Source organism: Biomphalaria glabrata, chromosome 3, assembly GCF_947242115.1.
Source record: "Biomphalaria glabrata chromosome 3, xgBioGlab47.1, whole genome shotgun sequence".
Lineage (NCBI taxonomy): Eukaryota > Metazoa > Mollusca > Gastropoda > Planorbidae > Biomphalaria > Biomphalaria glabrata.
Genome location: NC_074713.1, coordinates 16262220 through 16287630, shown reverse-complemented (window position 1 = coordinate 16287630; position 25411 = coordinate 16262220). Strand labels below are relative to the sequence as shown.

Below are 25411 nucleotides of genomic sequence, written 5' to 3'. Positions count from 1 at the left end.
TAAAATAAAAGCTACTCCACCTATTTCTTCCATCTCTAAAATAAAAGCTACTCCACTTATTTCTTCCATCTCTAAAATAAAAGCTACTCCACTTATTTCTTCCATCTCTACAATACTCCACCTATTTCTTCCATCTCTAAAATAAAAGCTACTCCACCTATTTCTTCCATCTCTAAAATAAAAGCTACTCCACTTATTTCTTCCATCTCTAAAATAAAAGCTACTCCACTTATTTCTTCCATCTCTAAAATAAAAGCTACTCCACTTATTTCTTCCATCTCTAAAATAAAAGCTACTCCACTTATTTCTTCCATCTCTACAATACTCCACCTATTTCTTCCATCTCTAAAATAAAAGCTACTCCACCTATTTCTTCCATCTCTAAAATAAAAGCTACTCCACTTATTTCTTCCATCTCTAAAATAAAAGCTACTCCACTTATTTCTTCCATCTCTAAAATAAAAGCTACTCCACCTATTTCTTCCATCTCTAAAATAAAAGCTACTCCACTTATTTCTTCCATCTCTAAAATAAAAGCTACTCCACCTATTTCTTCCATCTCTAAAATAAAAGCTACTCCACCTATTTCTTCCATCTCTAAAATAAAAGCTACTCCACTTATTTCTTCCATCTCTAAAATAAAAGCTACTCCACTTATTTCTTCCATCTCTAAAATAAAAGCTACTCCACTTATTTCTTCCATCTCTAAACTAAAAGCTACTCCACTCCTCCCAGTGTTCTTCTACCAGTAGTAAAAGTTCAATGATCTGAGAGACTTACATAAACACCGATGGTCCAATGACTAGCAGTAGGCGATCCACGAACTACTGGAAAGATTAATTAGTAGGCCACTGCGTGAATTAATCTCTCTAGAAAAAATAAACAAAGTGTTCCGCTAAATACTCAGAATGTGCGAAGTGTTCCGTTAACTTTTTCTCTCCGTAATTATTTGCCACAGTCTGGTTGAATCAACGTTGGTATCGTCAGTTAGGAGAGAAAAGGTTAAAGAACAAGTTTGGGAAACACTGACTTTTATGATAAAGAACTTGAATGGTCTGGCGGTGTTGTTTTCTTACCAGTTTAACATCAATTTCTATTGACATTTGACATGTTTGTTGAAGAAACAAGTTTCTTAAAACAATATTTCTGGGAACCGCAATCAATATGTGAATATCAATACAGATGTTGTCATTTTGTTCTGTTTTGTCAGTTTTTATGCGACCTCTGAGTAGATTAAAGTCATAGGTCTAACTCCTTTTTTACCTTGCTTTATATAAACTCACTCTGCCTCAATTTCTGTCTGGTCAAAATCTTGTACACGCTATTTTTCCCACTTCCAATACTCGGATCAAGTTCAAATTCTACACAATTATTCATTGTCATTGGCAGACAACACGTGAATCAATCAATTAACCAGTTACTTAATCAATTAGAAGTAATTAATTATTTTTTTATATGGAAAATGTTCTAAGTTACGGGCCTAATAATTTTTAAAAAATTACGTACGTGATTGATTCAAAAGTACAATTTTACTTTAACAAAAGCGAGGTTTTTAAAAAGTATCTGTTATATTTTACTTGTTGTTGTTTTTTTTCAAAATAAAACGAACTAAAATCAGAACAGTTTGAGACGCCTCCTACATATCCATCGAACTTGATAATTAGCATAAATACATCACAAGAAAAAAAAGGGGCTACCGCTACTTTTCTCAACCTTTCATTTCGTGAAAATGTGTTTGGGACTAGTGTGCATTGGTTTATATCCTTTCCTCTTACTTGCCCTACTTATGTTTTTTATGTGTGTTTATGACGCTGACATAAATGTCTTTGTTCGGTCATTGTGGGGCAAGCCAATAGGTAGGTTTCTCTTTGACTTACCTCTTTAATTATAAATATATGTTTCTGTGTTGATAAAGATCTTTTCTTATAGAATACAGACGTTACTTCAAAAAAGAAAATGATTTCGTCCTACGCGTCATGCATTCAGTCATGCATATTAACCAATGACTTAAATTCTGCCAAGTCACTGGTTTTCCTGGCTAGCTCAGGCAACCCATTCCATGCTCTAATAGCACTAGGGAAGAAGGAGTTTTTGTACAAATTTGTCCTAGCATATGGGGCGAGGAATGTGCCTTTATCTTTGTGTCTTTCAGAGTATCTTATTAAATTCTGTTTTTGTATTTGAAGATTATGGTTCAGTGTTGTTTTTTTTTTTTTTTTTTGGTTCGCTTCGGAATTTATTGTCCAAATGATAAGATAAATTAACTTTTTTTATTTTTATCAAGCCGGTCTAAGCCCACTATGCATAGCTACACACCCACAAATATAGATCTGGTGTGAATTTACCTTCTAATAGTAGTGAATTTAAGTTAGTACTTAAAAAGTATTTAATGTAACATACTATGAAATAAAGCCAGAAGGTCTATAAAGTTACACTTTTGAAAAGGGAGTTAATGCAATACATTATAATCAGTGGGTGTAAAAGAGAAGAGTATATTGTGAATTTAAAATAATCTATTTCATGCTCGTCGTTTTCCTTGGTCTATGGTACTTTGTAGGCCTTTGTACAATTAACAAGCAAAATATCAAAAAATACTTTTTAAAAAATAAGCTTGTATAAGAGAAAGATTTACATCCATATATCTCAATACCGTAAGATTTATTTCCTTTTTTAAATATTTTTTTTTTATTGATTCATGTTTTGTTTGGGACAGTAAACAATTTTGTAAACTTTCACCTTGCTCTGAAACTGGGAAAAATAACATGTATAAAATTTATACCAGACAGTAAGATGGAGTGAGTTAATATAAGCTTTGTAAAAATACCAGATAAGGCATAGCCTCTAGTTTTGTAAATTACAGGTGTAGTGGGGTGTATACTTATTAAGGCCACATCGGCCACCTCGATATCCACGTGACTTTTTCCCCTATGTGGCGTCTTGTATCCGAGCGTAAAAAAGGCAGAACAACGTGGACACGGCCCATTCGACCGGCATCTCTTGTCGCTGTAGTGTCTGTTCGTTACTTTACCTACGTCGTCTCCACTCCCTGTTTGTGTCTGGTTCTACACCCTGTGTTTATGTATGGCTGCAGCAGGTCTTAAGTGTATAATAAACAGATTGAAATCGGTCTACGAGTTCCTTTCATCATTTAGAATTTAGTTTTCTGTGCCAAACCCACCACACAGGCGATAACAAAAACTGTAATACACTTGGCTCTTTATCATTGATACATATGTGTATACAATCAAATATAATTAATTAGGGGGGTAGATTGAGAGCCTTTTGAATAGATTCAAAGATGAAATTGAGTATCTATGACAGAAATGGCATCCCAGTAGTTGGAACACGTTTAATCTGCTTATAATGGCAATATCTTCGATTACAAAGATTATAGACAAGTGTTTGGCATAGCCACGCAAATCCAGTTGCGATCTGCATATTTTTTCCACTCCTGACGCAGACAAACGCAGTGAAGAGGAGTTACTCTGGTAACGCTATGGCTTTAGTTGCAAGGTGAAAAGTTTGCTAATCTGAAATCAAAATCTGAAGACTCAAGCATTACAGTATGTGTACCTAGAAAGTAGAATTTATTATTAGATGACAGACAATAACAACTTCAAAATGCGTTGTTTGAGACACTTGCACACACACAATACATATACATGGCTTTATACCAAAGACAGCTACTCCAATAAATATATATATTTCTATTCTTATCTTATATAATACAGACGTTACTTCAAAAAAGAAGATGATTACGTCCTACGCGTCATGCATTTAGTCATGCATATTAACCAATGACTTAAATTCTGCCAAGTCACTGGTTTTCCTGGCTAGCTCAGGCAACCCATTCCATGCTCTAATAGCACTAGGGAAGAAGGAGTATTTGTACAAATTTGTCCTAGCATATGGAACGAGGAATGTGCCTTTATCTTTGTGTCTTTCAGAGTATTTTATTAAATTTTGTTTTTGTATGTAGTGGAGTGGATACCTTTTCAGGAAACACCGGCCACCCCGATATCCACGTGACCCTTCCCCCTAGATGGCACCTTGTGTCCGCGCATAAAAAGGCAGACAATGTGGGCACTGTCCATTCTACCGGCATCTTTTGTCACTGTAGTGTCCGTATGTTACTGGACCTACGTCGTCTCCACTCCCTTTTGTGAATGGTTCTACACCATGTGTTTACGTATGGCTGCAGGTAATCACATTTTACTTATTCATATTAGATTGTAATTTTAATAAGTAGTTGATATAGAATATCACTACCGCGGTTTTTGTTCAAGTTGGACTATTCTTATTTTTAGAAGCCAGCATGTAGATGAATTCATTTATTGAAATGCGTACCTGTAGTATTCGATATAGAATGGCAACTGTCCATCTTGTAAATGTATTTTTACAACAAGTGTTTAGATACTGGCTTTTAAGAAACAGTATATTTGTGAGTGTAAAGATTTGTTATATTTAATTATAGTTTTTGTAAGGAAAGGAAAGAGCGAAACTCTTCAAACAATGTAGATATATGTTAGTTTTATGTAGAACAACTAGTTGATTAATTTTAGAGAACTATGTTGTCATTTATTTTTATAATGTTTTTGCTGTTCCATATCTCTCTTGTGTTTGTAAAAGAGATGTTTGGTTCACATCATAAGATTTTCTTTTTGTTTTTCGTTAGATCTAGTATTTAGGCCTATTAATTATGTTTAGTTATGTTCATTTGTAATTATGTTTTATGTTTACCTTTGGCAGGTCTTTAATGTATAATAAACAGTTTGGAATCGCCCTACGAGTTGTCTTCGCCATGTCATTTAGTTTGTTCTGTGCCAAACCCACCACAGAAACTTGGTAGCACGAGTGGGGTCAGGAAGAGAGACTACACTGTGGGATCAGAAGACGTCTCAGAATCTGCTTCCTGACAACCGAAACTAAAAAAGTGACAACCAGACGTAGATGTCCACAAGTAACAGTTTTTCCTGTTTCTGTACTTTCAAATATTTTCTGTTTTTTGTTTTCTTCTTTTTGTTTCAAGGTAGTTAGATTTAGTTATTAGGTTACTATTATTGTTAGATTTTCTTAAGACCTGCAGCCAGATGGAGAGAAATATGGTGGAACCTAGTTCAGTGAAGGGGAGAAACGTGGGTCCCACGTGCAGTGGAGGAGAGCCGGAGGGAATGGAATGTGTCACTAAGGGGATGTTGACTCGACTACAAGCTGAACTTGAGGCATTGAAACTGGCCTGTCAGCGTTCTCATTACATCATAGAACCTACTAGAAAAATGAGACAGTTCAGCGGGGATGGCAGAAATGTTGAGGTTTCAATTGAAGATTTCGTCAGAGAAATAAGAGATCTATGGGAACTTCGGCCTTACCTCTCGCCTCAAGAGAAGACAGCAACCATCATTGCGAACATAAGTGGTCCAGCTAGAGCAGAGGTAGATCTTCAGCCACCTCATATCAGAAGTGATCCAGAAGCTCTGCTTGATGCACTTACATCTGCTTTTGAAGTAATCATACCGGTGCGAGAGGCAGAGATTGCATTTCTGATGTCGCAGCAGAGAAGAAGTGAGTCACTGCTTGAATTTTCTCACCGACTATTTAAGGAGTTCACAACGGCCATAAGACAAGAAAAAAGAGAAAGAATAGATTACTTCAAGAAGGAAAGATTGAGGGACCAATATGCCTATGGAGTGAAAGATCCATAACTTCGCAGAGAGCTGTTTAGGTTCATAGCGCAACATCCCCAGATAAGTTTTCAAGATCTACGAAATTATGCATTCAAGTTGGAGAACCAGAACAAAGTTGCAGCTCGAGCTCAAGTGGTCTGAGGTTCTCTTTGCGAAATTGGCTAAGTTAGAGAAGCAACTTGAAGAGATAAAGGGGTCAGGTTATAACAGTCTGCCAAGTTCAACTAACCCACTCTCTAGTCAACCACATAGTCAACGCAGACCAACACAAAGACACACGAAACATAGCAACCAAAACAGAAATCGACCAACAACACCAGCGGGTCTTGTGTGGTCAAGGACAAAGAGAGGATTCTTCCCATACACTGATAACGGATCACCAGTCTGCACCAACTGCTGGGAGGCTGGACACGAAGGGCGTCAATGTCAGCCATCACCACAACTCACGGCTGAGGTTCAATCTGTGTGCAATAGTGAACCCATTGTTTCACAGCCAATCCACCAAGTAGAACAATGAACCAGTGAGCAACAAGCTGATGCTATGTACAATACAGATGCAAGTCACTCAATTCAAACATACCCCGCATCGAGAAATAGAAACTTTAAGGCTGGTCAGCCTAACCAGACACGACATGACAGACTCCGGAAGACACATAGGCAAAAAAGAAACTACAAGCAGTTGAACCAACCACAAAGACGAACTCGCTCACTACTCCCTACCACACTTTCTACAGCGTCCCAGACATCATGGGTCGAGAAAGACGTTAGTATCATGGAAAAACCAGACAGACCACTCTGTATGACCGATGGAACCAGCACGTTACAAACTGGAAAGATGTTTGTCGTTCCAGAAGACACTGACAAGAAACGATTGTTTCAGTTTTCAGAAACCTACTAGGCTGAACACCCCGGGACGGGTCGTTTCAAGCAGGGGCTCTGTAGTGGAGTGGATACCTTTTCAGGAAACACCGGCCACCCCGATATCCACGTGACCCTTCCCCCTAGATGGCACCTTGTGTCCGCGCATAAAAAGGCAGACAACGTGGGCACTGTCCATTCTACCGGCATCTTTTGTCACTGTAGTGTCCGTATGTTACTGGACCTACGTCGTCTCCACTCCCTTTTGTGAATGGTTCTACACCATGCGTTTACGTATGGCTGCAGGTAATCACATTTTACTTATTCATATTAGATTGTAATTTTAATAAGTAGTTGATATAGAATATCACTACCGCGGTTTTTGTTCATGTTGGACTATTCTTATTTTTAGAAGCCAGCATGTAGATGAATTCATTTATTGAAATGCGTACCTGTAGTATTCTATATAGAATGGCAACTGTCCATCTTGTAAATGTATTTTTACAACAAGTGTTTAGATACTGGCTTTTAAGAAACAGTATATTTGTGAGTGTAAAGATTTGTTATATTTAATTATAGTTTTTGTAAGGAAAGGAAAGAGCGAAACTCTTCAAACGATGTATGTTAGTTTTATGTAGAACAACTAGTTGATTTATTTTTAGAGAACTATGTTGTCATTTATTTTTATAATGTTTTTGGTGTTCCATATCTCTCTTGTGTTTGTAAAAGAGATGATTTGTTCACACCATAAGATTTTCTGTTTGTTTTTTCGTTAGATCTAGTATTTAGGCCTATTAATTATGTTTAGTTTATGTTCATTTGTAATTATGTTTTATGTTTACCTTTGGCAGGTCTTTAATGTATAATAAACAGTTTGGAATCGTCCTACGAGTTGCCTTCGCCATGTCATTTAGTTTGTTCTGTGCCAAACCCACCACATATATTTGCAATTCAAATCATTAATCGATCTGGTTAGAAAATGTGATTTTGGAGTCTATATTGTTCTGTTTGCCGAAATACCCATTTAAACTTTCCATTTTATAGCCTCTTAATGACTTGCAAATTTACAATAGCTTAGTTTAAAGTAGTTTAAAGTGAACAGAATATTTGAGGCGGATGAGGGAATTTATAATAGTTATAGAGTTTTTAATAGACTCCCTAATGAGTATAAACTATTTTCAGTGACCTAAGATTCTAATATTTATTTAGACTTTATATATAGGCAATAGTACTGGACTAGTTATTTATGGCCAGTTAAAAGGAAAATATTCCTGTTTCGCTTTGAAAGTGCTGTGGTAAAAATGTCACTTAAAATATGAACACAAAGATTGATTTATTGTACACGTCATTCATTTATTTTATGTTAAGGCGTTTCCATCCCCAAGTAACCATGGCAATATTAGCTTGTGGCCTAGTCATCACAGTAAATGAACCTTTACTTCTGCTCTACAATCATAGGTAGAACTTATTTTCAATTCAAAAAGATTCACCAAAAGCCCACGTTTCTGTTAGCAGCACAAAACATTTTTATTACAAAGCTTATACCGACTCAGTCTGTCTGTCCATCTGTCTGTCAGATAAAAAGTTTGTACACTTTATTTCTCCCACACCCAATGATGGATCAAGCTGCACAATTATTTCTTTTACATGCCAACACAAGAATCATTTTAAAAAAATAAGCAACTAATTAATTAACTTTTGGTAATTAATTATTTTGTTTTGTATCTGGAACAAGGGAAAGAAATATAACATGACTGATACATTGGTATAAGTTGAATTAGACCCCTTTATTGTTTGTAGTGGTTACGGTATTGGCTTGAGGAGGCCTTTGCTCTCGAGGTCGAATTCAGGTCGCTCACTTTTTTGTTTGTTTAAAAATACATAAAAAGGCGACGAGCCAGTTGCCCTTTCTTTCTTCCTCTACACCTTTCCAACTGGTCCAGACAAGTGATAGGATCATAGCGTATAGAGCAGTGCCGTATCTATGGATTTGCTATCATTTGGGGGCCCGGCAGGCCTTGACATCTTTAGGGGCCCCTACATTTTGACATTCGACATCTTAAGGGCGTAAGATTTTATATTTAATTTTTAAAAAATTACGAACACTCATTTCGGGGCCCCCCTTAAGTGCGGGCCCAGGGGGATTTTCAAATTCTCACCCCAATCCCCCCCCCCCCAGACTAGCTACGCCACTGGTATAGAGAATGCTAAAGGTATGAAACTACGCTAAACAAAAAAAATGGTAAAAATATTTCTAATCGCACATATTTATTATTGTTAGTCTTGATCTATTACAAATTTAATGACATGACTGATCCAAACTAATTGATATAACTACACTTAATGTAAGCTTTGTTTTTTATTTTTGTTTTGTTGTTGTTTTTACCGTATTTATTTGTTTATATAACTGCTGGCATAGTAACGAAAAAGATGACAACGAATTCACACATGACTCACCACGCTCCTAGGAACTCAGGCGGCGCCGACCCTGGATATATTATTAATAATTATGTCCACGTGGCCATCGATCTAGCATTGTCCATTATTTAATGCTATGTAAAATATCTTTTAATTTTCATAATAATAATAAGGCTTCTCTTCGAGTCCGAAGATTAATCAGGAATACAGTATTTCCCGTGGATACGCTGCCCCAGCTGTCACCTACATATTTTGCCTCATCCAGGGCAAGCATAATCATTAATTTTCATAAACCAATCGTAAAATAAGACAATAATCTGTACAAAAGCTCCTTCTTCCCTAGCGGTATTAGAGCATGGAATTAGAGCCAGGAAACCAGTGACTTGGCGGAGTTTAGGTCATTGGTTAACATGCATAACTAAATGCATGACGCGTAGGACGTAATCATCTTCTTTTTGAAGTAACGTCTGTATCATATAAGATAAGATAAGAATCGATTAGCCATATCTGAGGCAAAACACATTATAATTAATAGTATTTTTATTTTCACCTGATAAATTCTTAAAGTGTATCTTGCGAATTAGTGTGATATATCAACTATCCAAGAAAATATTTTCAACAGAAAGTCTGTCTGGTAAAGTTGTATGGATCACAGGAGCTTCCAGTGGTATTGGGGAACATATTGCTTACCAGTTGGCGTCTGTTGGGTGTAAGCTGGTTTTGTCTGCAAGAAGAAAGGAAGAACTAGAAAGAGTCAAACAAACTTGTTTGATGACTAACAGGTATATCTAGATCTATGTTTGTATAGCTGCTATAGTGTACACAGCAAATTATATTTATTTCTTATGGATCATCACGTAACTAAATAACAAGCAAATTCATTTTTTGGAACGAAAACATATCTAGGGGAATTAGCCGCTAAATCACTGTAATATATATCAATACAGCTTGAATAAGCTCCCTCTTTTTCTATATAAAATAACATGTTAATTTGTTACCGCTGATTGATTAACTAGTTTTTAAATTTTCTGATTGATTCATGTGTTGTTATTGACTATGAAGTTTCAACTTGATGGCAATTTGAAGAAATAACGTGTACAAAACGTAATAAAGGAAATAGCTTCTCATATACAACCGTATCTCACAAGAAGTAGCATTTATTTTCATAGTTCGATAATAAACAAGATGGGTGAGGGAGAAATAAAGTACTCTAATCGTACCAGAAAGAGTGAGTTGATAGAAGCTTTGTGGGGAAAATTTTTTTTTTCTTCTTAACAAAATCTATAGATCTAGACTATGTTGTGGAAACTCATGCCGGGGAGTTACAGGTCTAAAAAAAACTTGTACACATACGACATTGATGTTGATCAATGAATGGATATTTTTATAAGTAGACTACCAATTCAGTTTTCTGCTTACACCAACTGTAACGCTCTATTGCACATTGATTCAAAAGTCCGGTAACGTGGTTAAGTAGGTAAGAAAAGATTTGAATATATATCTATATTGTAAAAAGCTTTTCATACAAACTCACACAGAAATGTAAGCCCTAAGTCTATTTATACATATATCTTTAATAAATCAAACAGCATTTTCACAGAATTTTCCAATGCTAATGATAAATGTGCATTCTTGTACTAATAGTCTATACTTTGACACTTCAAGTGTAACGTTTAGTGTTGAGTCTTTAATTAAGATCAAGTCAACTCTCTAAGGAATGTTCCTCTAGATGCTGCAGAAGTCTGAGACGTCCCATTAGAAAATGAACATGCCCACAAAGTTGATATCTCCCCCTGCAGGACGAAAGAAGTAGATAGCAAGAAGATTTGGATCTCGGGACTAGTCGTGAATCTCGGGACTGTTAAAAAGATGATAGTCGGAATAACATGGGAGATGAGAATGTTCGCGATGCCAAGAAACGTTTTGGAATCGAAGTAAACTCATAATTGACTGCCACAGTTCTTTCTTTTTTTTTTAAGGGTATAAGAAATATTTAAGGAAGGTGGGGAATTGGGCAATTTAAAATTCTGAACAAACTAAAAAAAAAAAAAAATGGGATCTCGGAACAATTCACTGAACTATGAACTGTTCGTCTTAAAGTTTGTTTGTTTAATTGTTATTTCTTTGTCCACATAGGGGTACACTATCAGATGATGATATTTTAGTTTTACCTTTGGACATAATCAAATTTGAAAGCCACAAGTCTGCAGTAAAACAAGTTTTGGATCATTTCAAAAAGGTAGAATATCGTCTCTATAAGCTTAGTGCTGGTGCAATCGTAAACAAACAACATTTAGTCACGTGATAATATTGATAAAACAACGAAAAAAAAACTGTCCCGTGATGGCCATTGTGTAGGCTATAACGTAATTTGTAAAGAAAATATAGAGAATCGCGTGGCTAAATGTTGTTTGTTTACGATTGGTGAATGTGTATATTGTGTGTATAATTTCCACAGATTTTAATAACACCCTGTTATCTCAGTCGGTAGAGATAGTGGTTCAAATCTCTAATCACACGAAATTTTTGTTATTTATATATTTTTGGTAATAGTGTTTTCGCACAATTTAAAATGAGTAATTCAATCTACATAAAAGTTGAAGCAGAAATAATAACCTCGATCCTAGGATACGTTTTCACACTGGATTAAATGTAACATTTCTTATCATATATATTGTTGTAAACCTGGTGGTGACACAGATGGGGGTAGTGATGTGTGTTTTTAGCCTACCCAAATCGCCACAGTCCAGCGCAGGACGAGCGGTCAACGTGACCAGTGACAGTACACGCCAGTTCGGCAAGGACCAATGTCGTAAATATTACGCACGCATGCAACGGCGAAAGTGATCAACTGGAGTGGTCAAGAAGGTTCGAGTAGGCCGGTAGAGACACTAGGCCTATGTCAGAAAGACTTCACTTCACGTTACCTCGCTGTGTGACCAGTACGAAGCCAAAATCAGCACGGTGTGTTCACGGGTATCTGGAAATTTAGGCACCGGATAATTAGGCACCGGATATTTAGGCACCGGATATTTAGGCACCCGGAAATTTAGGCACCCGGATATTTAGGCACCCGGAAATTTAGGCACCCGGATAATTAGGCACCCGGAAATTTAGGCACCGGATAATTAGGCACTTTTTGACAAGGCGGAAAATTAGGCACCGGATAATTAGGCACTCTTTAATTAGCGACCTTAATTTTGAAAGTAGTTTTAAAATGTTAACGTATATGTTATCCTTAGGCTATGGGCTATTGGTGACGTTATCAAAAAAATAGCATTTATAACGATTCTAAATGAATTTTCATGATATAAAAGAAAAACTGACAAAACGAGGAAAAAAATGACAATCGTGAGAATGTGTGGAAAAAATGACTCCGGATTAATAGTCATTATAAAATATAGACCTCACAGTATTCAGGGAAGGGGAGGTAGAGTTGATTCTCTTCTCATTGCTTCCTGACCTTAGCCCTTCCCCCTTTACGCACTCCCACTAAAGGAGAGGATTTGTGGCGGGTAGATGTTGAACTAGGTCGTGAAAATGACGCAATGAGTCTCAAGGCTACACACTGGAGTACAGGGCAGGGTACAGCATTGAACATAACTGCTAAAATGGAAGTCTGGAGAAAATTGTCTTCTTATAGTGGGAATTGAAATGAGCAGGGTGGATTTGCGCGCGTTACTTATAGGAATTAAATATGTTGATAAACTAAAGTAGTATACATTTTTTATAATACCATTAATATCTATTATCAACACTCCTTCTTTTATATTGTTAATGGGTAACCCCTTTAGGAAGATCTATTGTGTGAGTGTATAGGTGTGTTACGTCCTTCAAATGTGGTAATTAACTTTTATTGAATATAGGCCTATATGTAAACTTATGTAATATAATATTTATATAAATAGCAATGGAAATCGCAAAACGGCTAGAAATTACGATAAAATATAATGTTTTGAAAATTTAAAAAAAGTTTATGGAAAAGACAGATGAGTTAAAAATTTAAATAAAATTTTTTTTTTGGAATATTGGTCTCTTATTAATACTTATTCTGCTTATAGAAGATTGTTGATGTTCCAATTTAACCCCACCTTCTCTATCATAAACCAAATATATTTACTACAATTGCGAGAAGGTATGATTCCTCCATTCCTTTTGTGTTCAGTAGGCCTACCTTATACAATTAATTTTTTCTTCAGAATGAAAAAAAAAAAAACAACGACAAAAAAGGTTTCATACACTCATTATTAAACACACACACACACATATAAAAAAAAACAAAAAAAAAAACACTCGTTTCCCTAACTTTCAAAACTGCCAATGAAATTTAACTATCTTCATTTCCCTTATATATATTATTATTTTTATTACTGTTCTTATTATTATGATGGTTTTAACAGAAATGTGTCTACCAAAGTTTTTGGAAGGCCTCTAAAATATAATCCCCAGACTTCCATTTGAACACCTTTGTGTTTCCATACCCTTTAGTCCAGTGTGTAGCCTTCAGATTCACTACGTAACTTTTACGACTAAGTTTACATCTACCTGCGAGAAATCCACTCATTTAAGTGAGAGTGTGTGCGCCCCCCCCCCTCGCCACGCCCATCCCATTTTAAGAGTACGACCCCTCCCTTTTCCACAAGCAGAGGGCGATTGCGATTATATTTATCACCAACACTCCCCGACATAATAACAATATTTTATAATACTTTTTAATCCTAAGTATTTACATTAGTAACTAAATATTTACACAATTTGCATAATCATCAATTTAAAGACTCACCAGTCAACCTTAGTGGTTGGTGATGGACGGAAGCAATGAGCGGAGTATCATCTCTACCAACCCTCCCCTGAATCCTGTGATGTCTATATTATATACTCAGGAGTCTTTTGTTTCCACACATTCTCATGATTGTCATTTTTTCCCATTTTGTTTCAACTTTTCTTTAGCTAGAATCGTTATAGTTGCTATTTTTTTATAACGTCACCGATAGCCCATAGCCTAAGGATAACATATACGTTAACATTTTAAAACTACTTTCAAAATTAAGGTCGCTAATTAAAGAGTGCCTAATTATCCGGTGCCTAATTTTCCGCCTTGTCAAAAAGTGCCTAATTATCCGGTGCCTAAATTTCCGGGTGCCTAATTATCCGGGTGCCTAAATTTCCGGGTGCCTAAATATCCGGGTGCCTAAATTTCCGGGTGCCTAAATATCCGGTGCCTAAATATCCGTAAATACGCGGTGCCTAAATATCCGGTGCCTAAATTTCCTAAATTCGTGTTCACGGTGTGTGAAGTCAGGCGGAGCAAGACTAGGTTTTTGTAAAGACAGTGTTAATGTTGTTGCCAATTGCGATGTATTTGAAATTAATTAAACTGACTGATACTTTGGAGCCCTGAGTTGTGAGGTTCGTTGTGTCGTGTGGTGCAGTTTGAAGAGAGCCTGGATAGTAGGAGAGATGTAACAATATATATGGCTCCTTCTGTCTCGGAAGGCAATGGATGAATGGATGCGCCCAGACACTGGCGGATCCGGGGGGGGGGAGTAGGGGCGATCGCCCCCCCCCCCCCACTCGGCCGACCTTCGGGAAGGGGGGGGCGGACGATTTTAGTATAGAATTCACAAAATTTGTATACGAATTTATTACTACGTTAATAATATATTCTATTTATTTATATTTCAACCATCTTTTAGATTATTTCACCCCCCCCCCTCTAATATTTTGGCCGATTTGGTGGGGTCGGGAGGGGGCGATGGCATCAATCCCCCCCCCTCCGTAAACTTTCGAGTGGGGGGGGCGGTCCAATTTATTTGTAGGAATCACAGCTTGCTAACAGAATCAATTAAATACCTACATGATTTAAACTTATTATGATATTTTAACCGATCTCTATATTATGTCATTCCCCTGTTGGCCGATTGGGTGGGGGTGGGGGCGAATACCTCTACTGCCCTTCTCACTAAAACCCTTTGAGTGGAGGGGCGGTCCTACTTTTATAGAGAAATCATAGTTTGTGAACAAAATTAGTTTAATATCTATATAATATAAACTACGTATTGATATGTGAACCCATTTGAATATTATGTCGCACCACACTCTAATCTCAAATTTTATAATTAGTAAATATACAATGATAAAGGGTTGTACCTGGTGGGAGGGGCGATACATGCAATCGCCTTTTCCCCATCGAACAAAACAATACTTTTTCTGTTTGTATTTAAGTTAAGAAATTACAAAATATTTTTTTAAAATCTGTCACTAATATAATTTATATATGCTATAAATTAAATTCTTATATCGAGTCGCCCCACCCCTATTCTTTAATGCAAAATGCAATCAATAGCAGAAATTATAAAAAGGAGCGAGGATTAATCGTTTTCATTCTACGCCCCTCCCCTTTTCAGACAGAGTTTATGTAATTCCACATGAATTTAAGAAAGACTTTGCCAAACTTGGCTCCGCGAAATCCGTTTCGCATAGGGCCCCACAATGGTTAAGTCCGTCCCTGCTATTTAGTGACCTGTAAATATACATAGTAGATTACCTGTTCTCTTTCCATGACTTCTTGGTCAAAATGGTTAAGTCCGGCGCTGCTATTTAGTGTTTGTAAAATGTTTTACATGTTTCGGATGTTCCTTCAGAGTTGTCGATAGTTTACTTCCTAGTCCAAACCTCCCGCTAGGACGAAGGGGGATGGGGCGGGCAGGGTTTGACAGTCCAGCGAGCTGTGAAAACGTGTTCTCCTCCCCCCCTCTCTTGTTTTTATCATGGGGTGACTATCCGCAGAAATAAGAGAGTGATCTTTCCTTTACTTCTTGCTTCTCGTCCAAACTCAACATCTTGAGGGAAGAAGAGAATTATATATATATAGATAATCATTAAAAACAAAAATTCAATCTATTCGTTAGTTTCCCATATATGATAAACGATAAATTGAACAAAAAATTAATTAATTAATTGATCTTTCTGACATTTTAATAAAATATGTTTACATGCAGTACGGGTTTATGCACGAAATGTCGACTCTTTAAGATAATAAAAATTTGTCATAATTAATAATTCAAAGTTTTTGTATTTTGTTTTTTACTTTTACAAAAGTGTGTGTTTATTGTAGGAATATTTTTTTAATCGCAAAAATAATAGACTATTTTGATCTTTAATGAATGATTTTTTTTTTTTAGATTGACATTCTAATCAACAATGCTGGCAGATTTCAACAGGCTTGGTGGACAGACATTGATTTGGAAGTTGATCGGCATATTTTCGAGTTAAATGTTTTAGGGCCAGTGTCCTTGACCCAGGCTGTGCTGCCACATATGATTGAACGCAAAGCAGGACAAATAGCAGTTATGAGTAGTTTAGCTGGCATAACAGGTAGACATCTACATTTAAATTTCTCATAGGTCTGTCTAGTACTCCTTGGGGCAGGAGGCCCCTTTGTTGGTTTTTTTTTAATTGAATAACTTTAAAATGCCTTGAAATAAAATATTTTTGAAGACAATTTTATAAACTTGTATTACATTAATAGTAGGCCTATATTAAAGAAAACATTCTATTAATTGTCTTTATTTTACTAGTAAAATCGCTTTGGGGAGGGCTATTTGCCCTGCCTTACTGCAAAAAGTCTGACTGTCCATTTAGAACTATATTTCTCTCTCTCTCTCTCTCTTTTCTTCCACTGGCTGACTGGCCGTGTGGTATGCGCTCTGATCTGTCGTCTCGATGGTCGTAGTCCCGGTTTTGAACCCTTCTTACCGCTCTTCTTCTGTCCTGTGGGAGGTTTGGGCTAGGCTGTAATAAGTATTCATTCTGAAGGAGAGTCCTCAACATAAAACTAACAATCGAAACAAACTGATTTCATTCCTATGTATATTTTATGACCTATTTTGTAGAGGCATACTTATAGTTGGTGTAGATCTAAAACAGATTCTTTTTTGTACTATATCAGGAACATTGGAAACCTATAAAATACACAGTAGATCTAAATGTTGTGGCTTGTGCGCAGATTGATTCTGAAAAGTATTTAATAACCCCTATGCTCTAAAATTTCTTAAGTTTTGTAGGCCTACACTATTTTTTTTTTAATCCTGAATATTTTTGTTATGTTCCCTCTAGCTGCTCCTGGGTCAAGGTCATATTGTGGCAGTAAACATGCACTACATGTAAGTAGAAAGTTGAGTTGTTTTAATGCTTGACCTTGAACTAGAAACAAAAGCTTATGAAAAGACCTTCAACTTTTAAGGATCGTGAAGAAGAAAAACAACAAAGATGACAGTAAACATTTATTATATGAAGCTATGAACCATCTCCATGCAGTTCAAACTTTGGTCTGTGTCAGTTGTGACAAAATAGTTATATGTTGTTAAGGCTTCCGCGCGGTGTTGATTCTTTGAAATATAACTAGTGTAGATCTACGTCTGACTGGAAGTAACACTGAACTCAAACTACTTCAGTAACACCGGCGAAACAATCAAAATATGTAGTCGACGCTGATGTTGGTCTACAAATATATTTAATAATCACGAAGGGAATCGTCCGATGTCAGCTATGTCCGTAAATCCGATTATCTATTGTACTGCTCTACACGAAGCGTCTTCTTTGTAGCGTCACTTAGAGCGTTCTTGTTTTTTTAAGATCTGTCACTTCACTTGTCGCTAAGTAAAAATTTCCCCTTATTCCCGAAACAAATAAATAAATCATAATCATGTCATAACAATGTAAGTGCTGTTTTGTGATGTAATAAATGAGTTTCCTTACAGAGTTGCACTTGTTGATTAGGGTTACCAGACATCAGGCAGGCATTTTGGTTAAAATGTAAAAATGTCCAGCTTTTACTTGTTGTTAATTCCAATAACATTTTATTCATCAATCGAATTCAATGTCTCACACTAACTCACTTAGAAACTAGCTAAATGTCAAATGGCAAGACAAAATACCAGATACAGAAGTCCTTCAAAGAGCGTGTCTGCAAAGCATCCACACAATCCTGATGCAGTCCCAGCTGCGATGGGCAGGTCACGTCTACAGAATGGAAGACCACCGCATCCCTAAACGACTCTTGTATGGCCAACTAAGCGAAGGAAAGCGCTCGCAAGGTGGTCAAAGAAAGCGCTTCAGGGACACCCTCTAAGCTTCTCTGAAGGCGTTCAGCATAGACCCAGGCACCTGGGAGACAGAGGCACATGACAGAGCATCATGGCGTCGCGCTGTGAAAACTGGCGCACAGGTTGCTGAGGACAAAAGAACAATTCTGGCAGAAGAAAAACGCCAGAAAAGAAAAGCAAGGCCCACGACACTAGCTCCAGCTGGAATAACCTGCCCAGTGTGCGGCCGAACATTCCGGGCTCACATAGGTCTCACCAGCCACATGAGGAGGCATAAAACCCCAGTGCAAAGCCCTCAGCCCCCTGGATGACAAAGTGGTCATCATCGAACCACGATGGACGAACTATATATATATATACACTAGCTGAAAGATGACTAGTTTTGAACAACCTACTTTATGAACAGGTGTTTTTACATTCAAAGCTGTTTTTTTTTTAATGTTACTACATCTTTTAGAAATTTCTTTTGTATTCCCAAGCGCCAAACATTTCGTTAACATTTCACCTTGCATCTCCCTTCGCCTCAGCGTGGCGCCTCTAGTAGTGGAACTAGATAGGCTAAGTAGTGGAACTAGATAGGCTAAGTAGTGGAACTAGATAGGCTAAGTAGTGGAACTAGATAGGCTAAGTAGTGGAACTAGATAGGCTAAGTAGGAGAACTAGATAGGCTAAGTAGTGGAACTAGATAGGCTAAGTAGTGGAACTAGATAGGCTAAGTAGTGGAACTAGATAGGCTAAGTAGTGGAACTAGATAGGCTAAGTAGTGGAACTAGATAGGCTAAGTAGGAGAACTAGATAGGCTAAGTAGGAGAACTAGATAGGCTAAGTAGTGGAACTAGATAGGCTAAGTAGTGGAACTAGATAGGCTAAGTAGGAGAACTAGATAGGCTAAGTAGTGGAACTAGATAGGCTAAGTAGTGGAACTAGATAGGCTAAGTAGTGGAACTAGATAGGCTAAGTAGGAGAACTAGATAGGCTAAGTAGTGGAACTAGATAGGCTAAGTAGTGGAACTAGATAGGCTAAGTAGTGGAACTAGATAGGCTAAGTAGGAGAACTAGATAGGCTAAGTAGGAGAACTAGATAGGCTAAGTAGTGGAACTAGATAGGCTAAGTAGGAGAACTAGATAGGCTAAGTAGTGGAACTAGATAGGCTAAGTAGTGGAACTAGATAGGCTAAGTAGTGGAACTAGATAGGCTAAGTAGGAGAACTAGATAGGCTAAGTAGTGGAACTAGATAGGCTAAGTAGTGGAACTAGATAGGCTAAGTAGTGGAACTAGATAGGCTAAGTAGGAGAACTAGATAGGCTAAGTAGTGGAACTAGATAGGCTAAGTAGGAGAACTAGATAGGCTAAGTAGTGGACTAGATAGGCTAAGTAGGAGAACTAGATAGGCTAAGTAGGAGAACTAGATAGGCTAAGTAGTGGAACTAGATAGGCTAAGTAGGAGAACTAGATAGGCTAAGTAGTGGAACTAGATAGGCTAAGTAGTGGACTAGATAGGCTAAGTAGGAGAACTAGATAGGCTAAGTAGTGGACTAGACAGGCTAAGTAGTGGAACTAGATAGGCTAAGTAGGAGAACTAGATAGGCTAAGTAGTGGACTAGATAGGCTAAGTAGTGGAACTAGATAGGCTAAGTAGGAGAACTAGATAGGCTAAGTAGTGGACTAGATAGGCTAAGTAGTGGACTAGATAGGCTAAGTAGGAGAACTAGATAGGCTAAGTAGTGGACTAGATAGGCTAAGTAGTGGACTAGAGAGGCTAAGTAGGAGAACTAGATAGGCTAAGTAGTGGACTAGATAGGCTAAGTAGTGGAACTAGATAGGCTAAGTAGGAGAACTAGATAGGCTAAGTAGTGGAACTAGATAGGCTAAGTAGTGGAACTAGATAGGCTAAGTAGGAGAACTAGATAGGTTAAGTAGGAGAACTAGATAGGCTAAGTAGGAGAACTAGATAGGCTAAGTAGTGGAACTAGATAGGCTAAGTAGTGGGACTAGATAGGCTAAGTAGGAGAACTAGATAGGCTAAGTAGTGGAACTAGATAGGCTAAGTAGTGGAACTAGATAGGCTAAGTAGGAGAACTAGATAGGCTAAGTAGGAGAACTAGATAGGCTAAGTAGTGGAACTAGATAGGCTAAGTAGTGGAACTAGATAGGCTAAGTAGTGGAACTAGATAGGCTAAGTAGTGGAACTAGATAGGCTAAGTAGTGGAACTAGATAGGCTAAGTAGGAGAACTAGATAGGCTAAGTAGGAGAACTAGATAGGCTAAGTAGGAGAACTAGATAGGCTAAGTAGTGGAACTAGATGGCTAAGTAGTGGGACTAGATAGGCTAAGTAGTGGAACTAGATAGGCTAAGTAGTGGAACTAGATAGGCTAAGTAGGAGAACTAGATAGGCTAAGTAGGAGAACTAGATAGGCTAAGTAGGAGAACTAGATAGGCTAAGTAGGAGAACTAGATAGGCTAAGTAGGAGAACTAGATAGGCTAAGTAGTGGAACTAGATAGGCTAAGTAGGAGAACTAGATAGGCTAAGTAGGAGAACTAGATAGGCTAAGTAGTGGAACTAGATAGGCTAAGTAGGAGAACTAGATAGGCTAAGTAGGAGAACTAGATAGGCTAAGTAGGAGAACTAGATAGGCTAAGTAGGAGAACTAGATAGGCTAAGTAGTGGAACTAGATAGGCTAAGTAGGAGAACTAGATAGGCTAAGTAGGAGAACTAGATAGGCTAAGTAGTGGAACTAGATAGGCTAAGTAGTGGAACTAGATAGGCTAAGTAGTGGAACTAGATAGGCTAAGTAGGAGAACTAGATAGGCTAAGTAGGAGAACTAGATAGGCTAAGTAGGAGAACTAGATAGGCTAAGTAGGAGAACTAGATAGGCTAAGTAGGAGAACTAGATAGGCTAAGTAGTGGAACTAGATAGGCTAAGTAGGAGAACTAGATAGGCTAAGTAGGAGAACTAGATAGGCTAAGTAGTGGAACTAGATAGGCTAAGTAGGAGAACTAGATAGGCTAAGTAGGAGAACTAGATAGGCTAAGTAGGAGAACTAGATAGGCTAAGTAGTGGAACTAGATAGGCTAAGTAGTGGAACTAGATAGGCTAAGTAGGAGAACTAGATAGGCTAAGTAGTGGAACTAGATAGGCTAAGTAGTGGAACTAGATAGGCTAAGTAGGAGAACTAGATAGGCTAAGTAGGAGAACTAGATAGGCTAAGTAGTGGAACTAGATAGGCTAAGTAGGAGAACTAACGAGGCCCCTGCAAGGTATCTTGGGTGGAAATTTTAGTTGTTGTTTTTTTTTATCTCACTCGGGGAGAGGATTGCAAACTCTCAGCACACCAGTTTGAAAAATCCGCCACGCTGTTCCACAAAGGGGCTTTCAAAGCTGGCCGCTGGAATAGCAGTCCCTTCACGGATAGCGGCGTAACAGCGTAGGAATATGGGACAAGGCACCTGTAGCCAACTCGGCCTCGTCCGCACTGAACTTTATTGAAGGTTAACATTGAAAGAGCGTATCATCGCACATGGGACATAAAACAGAATTGGATTCTCCATAGGATTCCACACTTTTACTTGAATGATGAGCTACTGGAAAAAGTCATTTCGTCTGAAAAATCTCATCTCATCTCTCTCTCTCTCTTTCTCATCTGTCCTTTGACTTTCGCCGTATGTGTGTTGTGACAGTTTGCGTTACAAAATCCTTTCACTTTACCCAGTCAGCAGCTGTTGTTTAGCAGGTTATCGAGAGAGGGGACGGTCCATTGTTTTTTTTTCCGTTCTCCAGCCAGCCTCTCTTTGGATGAACCATTCATCGTGCTCCCTCCCCACTGTACGTTCTAGAAGGACTGATCAATAGAAGACTTCAAATAGAACTTGTACAGCCACTGATTGACTCCCATGTTTTATCCCTTACATTATAAGACTATTTTTTTTACTGTCATTTAATGGCCTCCTCATGGCGCGCATGAGACTGGTAACACTTGATTCGTCTTGATGAACTTATTTGCTTTAATAAAAGCATGGTGACGTTAAAGACCAGACGACACTTAAGTCAGACGTTATTGTTTTGCTGTATATCTTAGGCCTACTTTGTATACAAACAACAAAAGCTGATTGAATAACTAGATTGTCAGCAGCCTGGATATCAGTCATTAAAATTGCGGTTGGATATTTTTAGCCTGGTTATCAGTCATTAAAATTGCGGGTGGATATTTGTAGCCTGGTTATCAGTCATTAAAATTGCGGGTGGATATTTGTAGCCTGGTTAAATACTGCACAACACAAAGACAATGTGCTATTATTATATTATTTTACATGCCACAATTTCCCTCCTTGTCTACTAGGAGGTCTTGTCATTTGCGTTCCTCGTGGAAAATAGGGCCTCAATAAAAACACGCCACTCTCCACGGTCTCTTGTTAGTTTTATGGCTTCCCAGCTCTCGGCTTCATCTGGCATACTTCGTCGCCACCTTCTTATTGGTCTTTCTCTACGTCTTGTTCCATTCTTAGGCCCGTCTAGCTCTGTTGTTGGTATCTTTTCTAAGGGTGTGACCAATCAATCTCCGCTTCCTCTCTAAGATCTGCTTCTCTATATTTTTCTGCCCGCTCATCTCCCACAATTTGGTGTTTTCTATTTTGTCTTCTGGGGAGGTCTTATTATATTTTATTGGCCTTGGATTTCTAACTTGACTCTCATTTTTGTAGCATGCTGATATATTTAGGCCTATTGTTTATGCTATAGGGCTACTATGACGTCCTACGCTTTGAGTTATGCGCCCATAACATTGATGTGACAATAATCTGCCCTGGCCCAGTCAAGTCAGAGCTTTTGACAAATGCAGTGACAGGAAAGAAAGAGGAGGTAATTTCACTTTTGGTCGAAGATATTTACATTTTTCAAATAGATATTTCAAAGTCCTATAACCTTTTTTTTCCCTTCTTTCGTTTTCTTTAGTGTTATGTTACAGAATTGTGAAAACAAGCCCAAATAATAACAGAAAATTTTTCTTCTAGCCACTCAAAAATCATTCCAAGATATTTCGAAAGCAAATGAGCACCGAGAGATGTGCCTATTTGTCTTGTCTGGCCATTGCTAACCGAATGTATGAAGTCTGGATCAGCATCCCCCCATTTGTACTATTTACCTTTGGCATGACATATCTAGCAACATTTAGTAAATGGTAAGTATCATTGGCCGTTTTGTTGGCCATGAAATCTCAAAGTAAGTATTAACTGGTGAAGATGCATTCATGGACTGTGTTTTCCTTATTTTGTAAAGGAAAATAAATCAGCTGCCTAATGAATATGCCTAAATGTGTGGACACCAGTTGTTGCTTCAAAATATAAATAATTTATTTGTTTGTAAATGATTACTGAAGTCTTCACTAATCTTCTGCAAGGGGCAGCTACTCCAAATGAAAACATACACTGTATGTACACGAAGGACATTATAGTTTGGTTCATTTTAAACCAAGTATCTTGATCAGGCCTTGCGATCTATGGGCAGTAGGTATAAAGGTTATCTGATGAACGAGCTTGTCAAGTGGCTAGCACAATGACCGACTTCCTTTACTTTTTATTCCAACAATGTCAGGTACCCATTAGTGTTGGTTGGACTTAATTTGCCCTACAAATTCCAAATTCACCAAGATTCAAACCCAAGACCCGTTGGTTCAAAAGCCAAGCAGTTTACCACCACACCACCTTAAAATAATGATCAGATTATTATTTTTTTTTTCAATAAACTATTCATTTTGAATTTGTGAATAACCCTCACCTAGAACAACATTCTGTTCTATTACTTTTTTTTTCACTGTAGAATTCAGACTTTTCCTTGTACAATAAATGTTTTAGTTGACAACAAAAAATGTTCCTTGTTTCCAGGATGTGCACTACACCATGTATTAGGAGATTTTTCAATCTGCCAAAAAGAAAATGATTTCTTAGTGAGTGGACATCAGCCAGAAATGATATTAGTATCCATAGGTGTGTTTGAATGGGTGGTTGTGAAGCATTCAGCAGCAATAGTTAGTAATTTCATTATGTCCATACTAAAAGAAATGTGTATTATCTCTTTAAGATGTTAATTAAAAGTTCACATTTTCTTTAAAAAAACTATACTTTTCAGAAAGGCCTAGATTTATTGACATGTGTGTTAATTGTATCTAACTAGCTAATTTTAGGAAGAGCTTATATTTAATGTATTTCAACATTTGGTAATACAAAAATAAAATATAATTAAATTGTAATTTTGTTTTTCATATTTGAAATGAAATGGTGAAAGTTGTGTTGGTTTTTTAAATCTACTGCTTTTATCAGCAGTTTCTTAAGTACAGTGCCTAGAATAAGTTCTTTTAGACAAAGAAATGTTACCAAATAAAAAGTCTATCAAGGGAAAAAACTTGTGCCTATTTATTGTATAACATTACTTTAAGTTTGAACACCAACTTTGCATTAAATGTTTATTTAACTTTAAGTTATGTGTTGTGTTCTTAGCTGCATTCACAGAAAGTGTTTAAATAAGCCTTTGCAACATAAGGTGTTAACTGTTCAATGTAGGGAACAAGCTTGGCATCCTTGTACAGAGCTGACCAGGCCTTAGATCTTCCAACACTGCTTAATACCTCTGCAGTTTAACTTCTAGAAGAGCTAACAACTCCATTGAATATTAAATGGCAGGCAAAGATCCAAGTCATGGATTTAGTTACTTAACTGACCTACCAGGCATGTGTATCACATTGATATAATCATAACCATAGATGAGCAAGTAAGGACTTTGAAAAACATAGGAATACAAAAAAAACATTTTAGGAGCTTTTAGAGTTTTTCTTGAATGAAATGTCTAATCAGACACAAATGTAAAGTAGGAGAAACTTGAACTGTTCATGGGCTTGGACTATATGGAACATCTAGCTCAAGATGAGAGTCATGTCAAAATGGTCAATGTCAAACAAAGAAAGATTTAAAAAAAAAAAAGGATAACTCATCAAACATCCAGGTGAAAGCCTTGAACATTTTTTCTATTTTCCTGCAGCTCCAAAGCAATCCTTTCTTTTGATAGCTACAGAAGAAATGCTCCAAAACAACTTGAGCTCTTGACATGGTAAGACTGCCAAGAAGATCATATGTGCCAAATAATTTAAATTTTATGCAATCAGATGTAAATATTTATACAACCACAAATGATTACCTGCTCACTGTTTTTCAGTACAATAAAAAAAATATTTAAAAATTGTCCATGAAAAAAATTAATTAAAATACAAAATATTATTCCTATATTTGACATTAGATATTGTAGAGTTACTGAATAAGCATTTGATCATAACAGTTTTGTAAGTACAGAAC

The 25411-nt window shown here is 37.1% G+C and overlaps 1 protein-coding gene across 2 annotated transcripts; it reads left to right on the top strand.

Annotated features, from left to right (window-relative positions):
• Window positions 1-1698: 1698 nt before the first annotated feature.
• On the top strand, window positions 1699-24542 carry LOC106071725 (dehydrogenase/reductase SDR family member 7-like). 2 transcript variants are annotated; one of them, XM_056023672.1, is made up of 8 exons: window positions 1699-1856; window positions 9583-9742; window positions 11097-11199; window positions 16145-16337; window positions 17079-17125; window positions 22809-22928; window positions 23081-23247; window positions 23951-24542. In XM_056023672.1, exons 1-8 carry the CDS (start codon window positions 1730-1732, stop codon window positions 24003-24005), a joined length of 972 nt encoding a protein of 323 aa, XP_055879647.1. In that variant the 5' UTR covers window positions 1699-1729; the 3' UTR covers window positions 24006-24542. The 2 variants fall into 2 exon arrangements, with proteins under 2 accessions (XP_055879647.1, XP_055879648.1); XM_056023673.1 differs by lacking the exon at window positions 1699-1856 and adding an exon at window positions 6625-6848.
• Window positions 24543-25411: the final 869 nt, after the last annotated feature.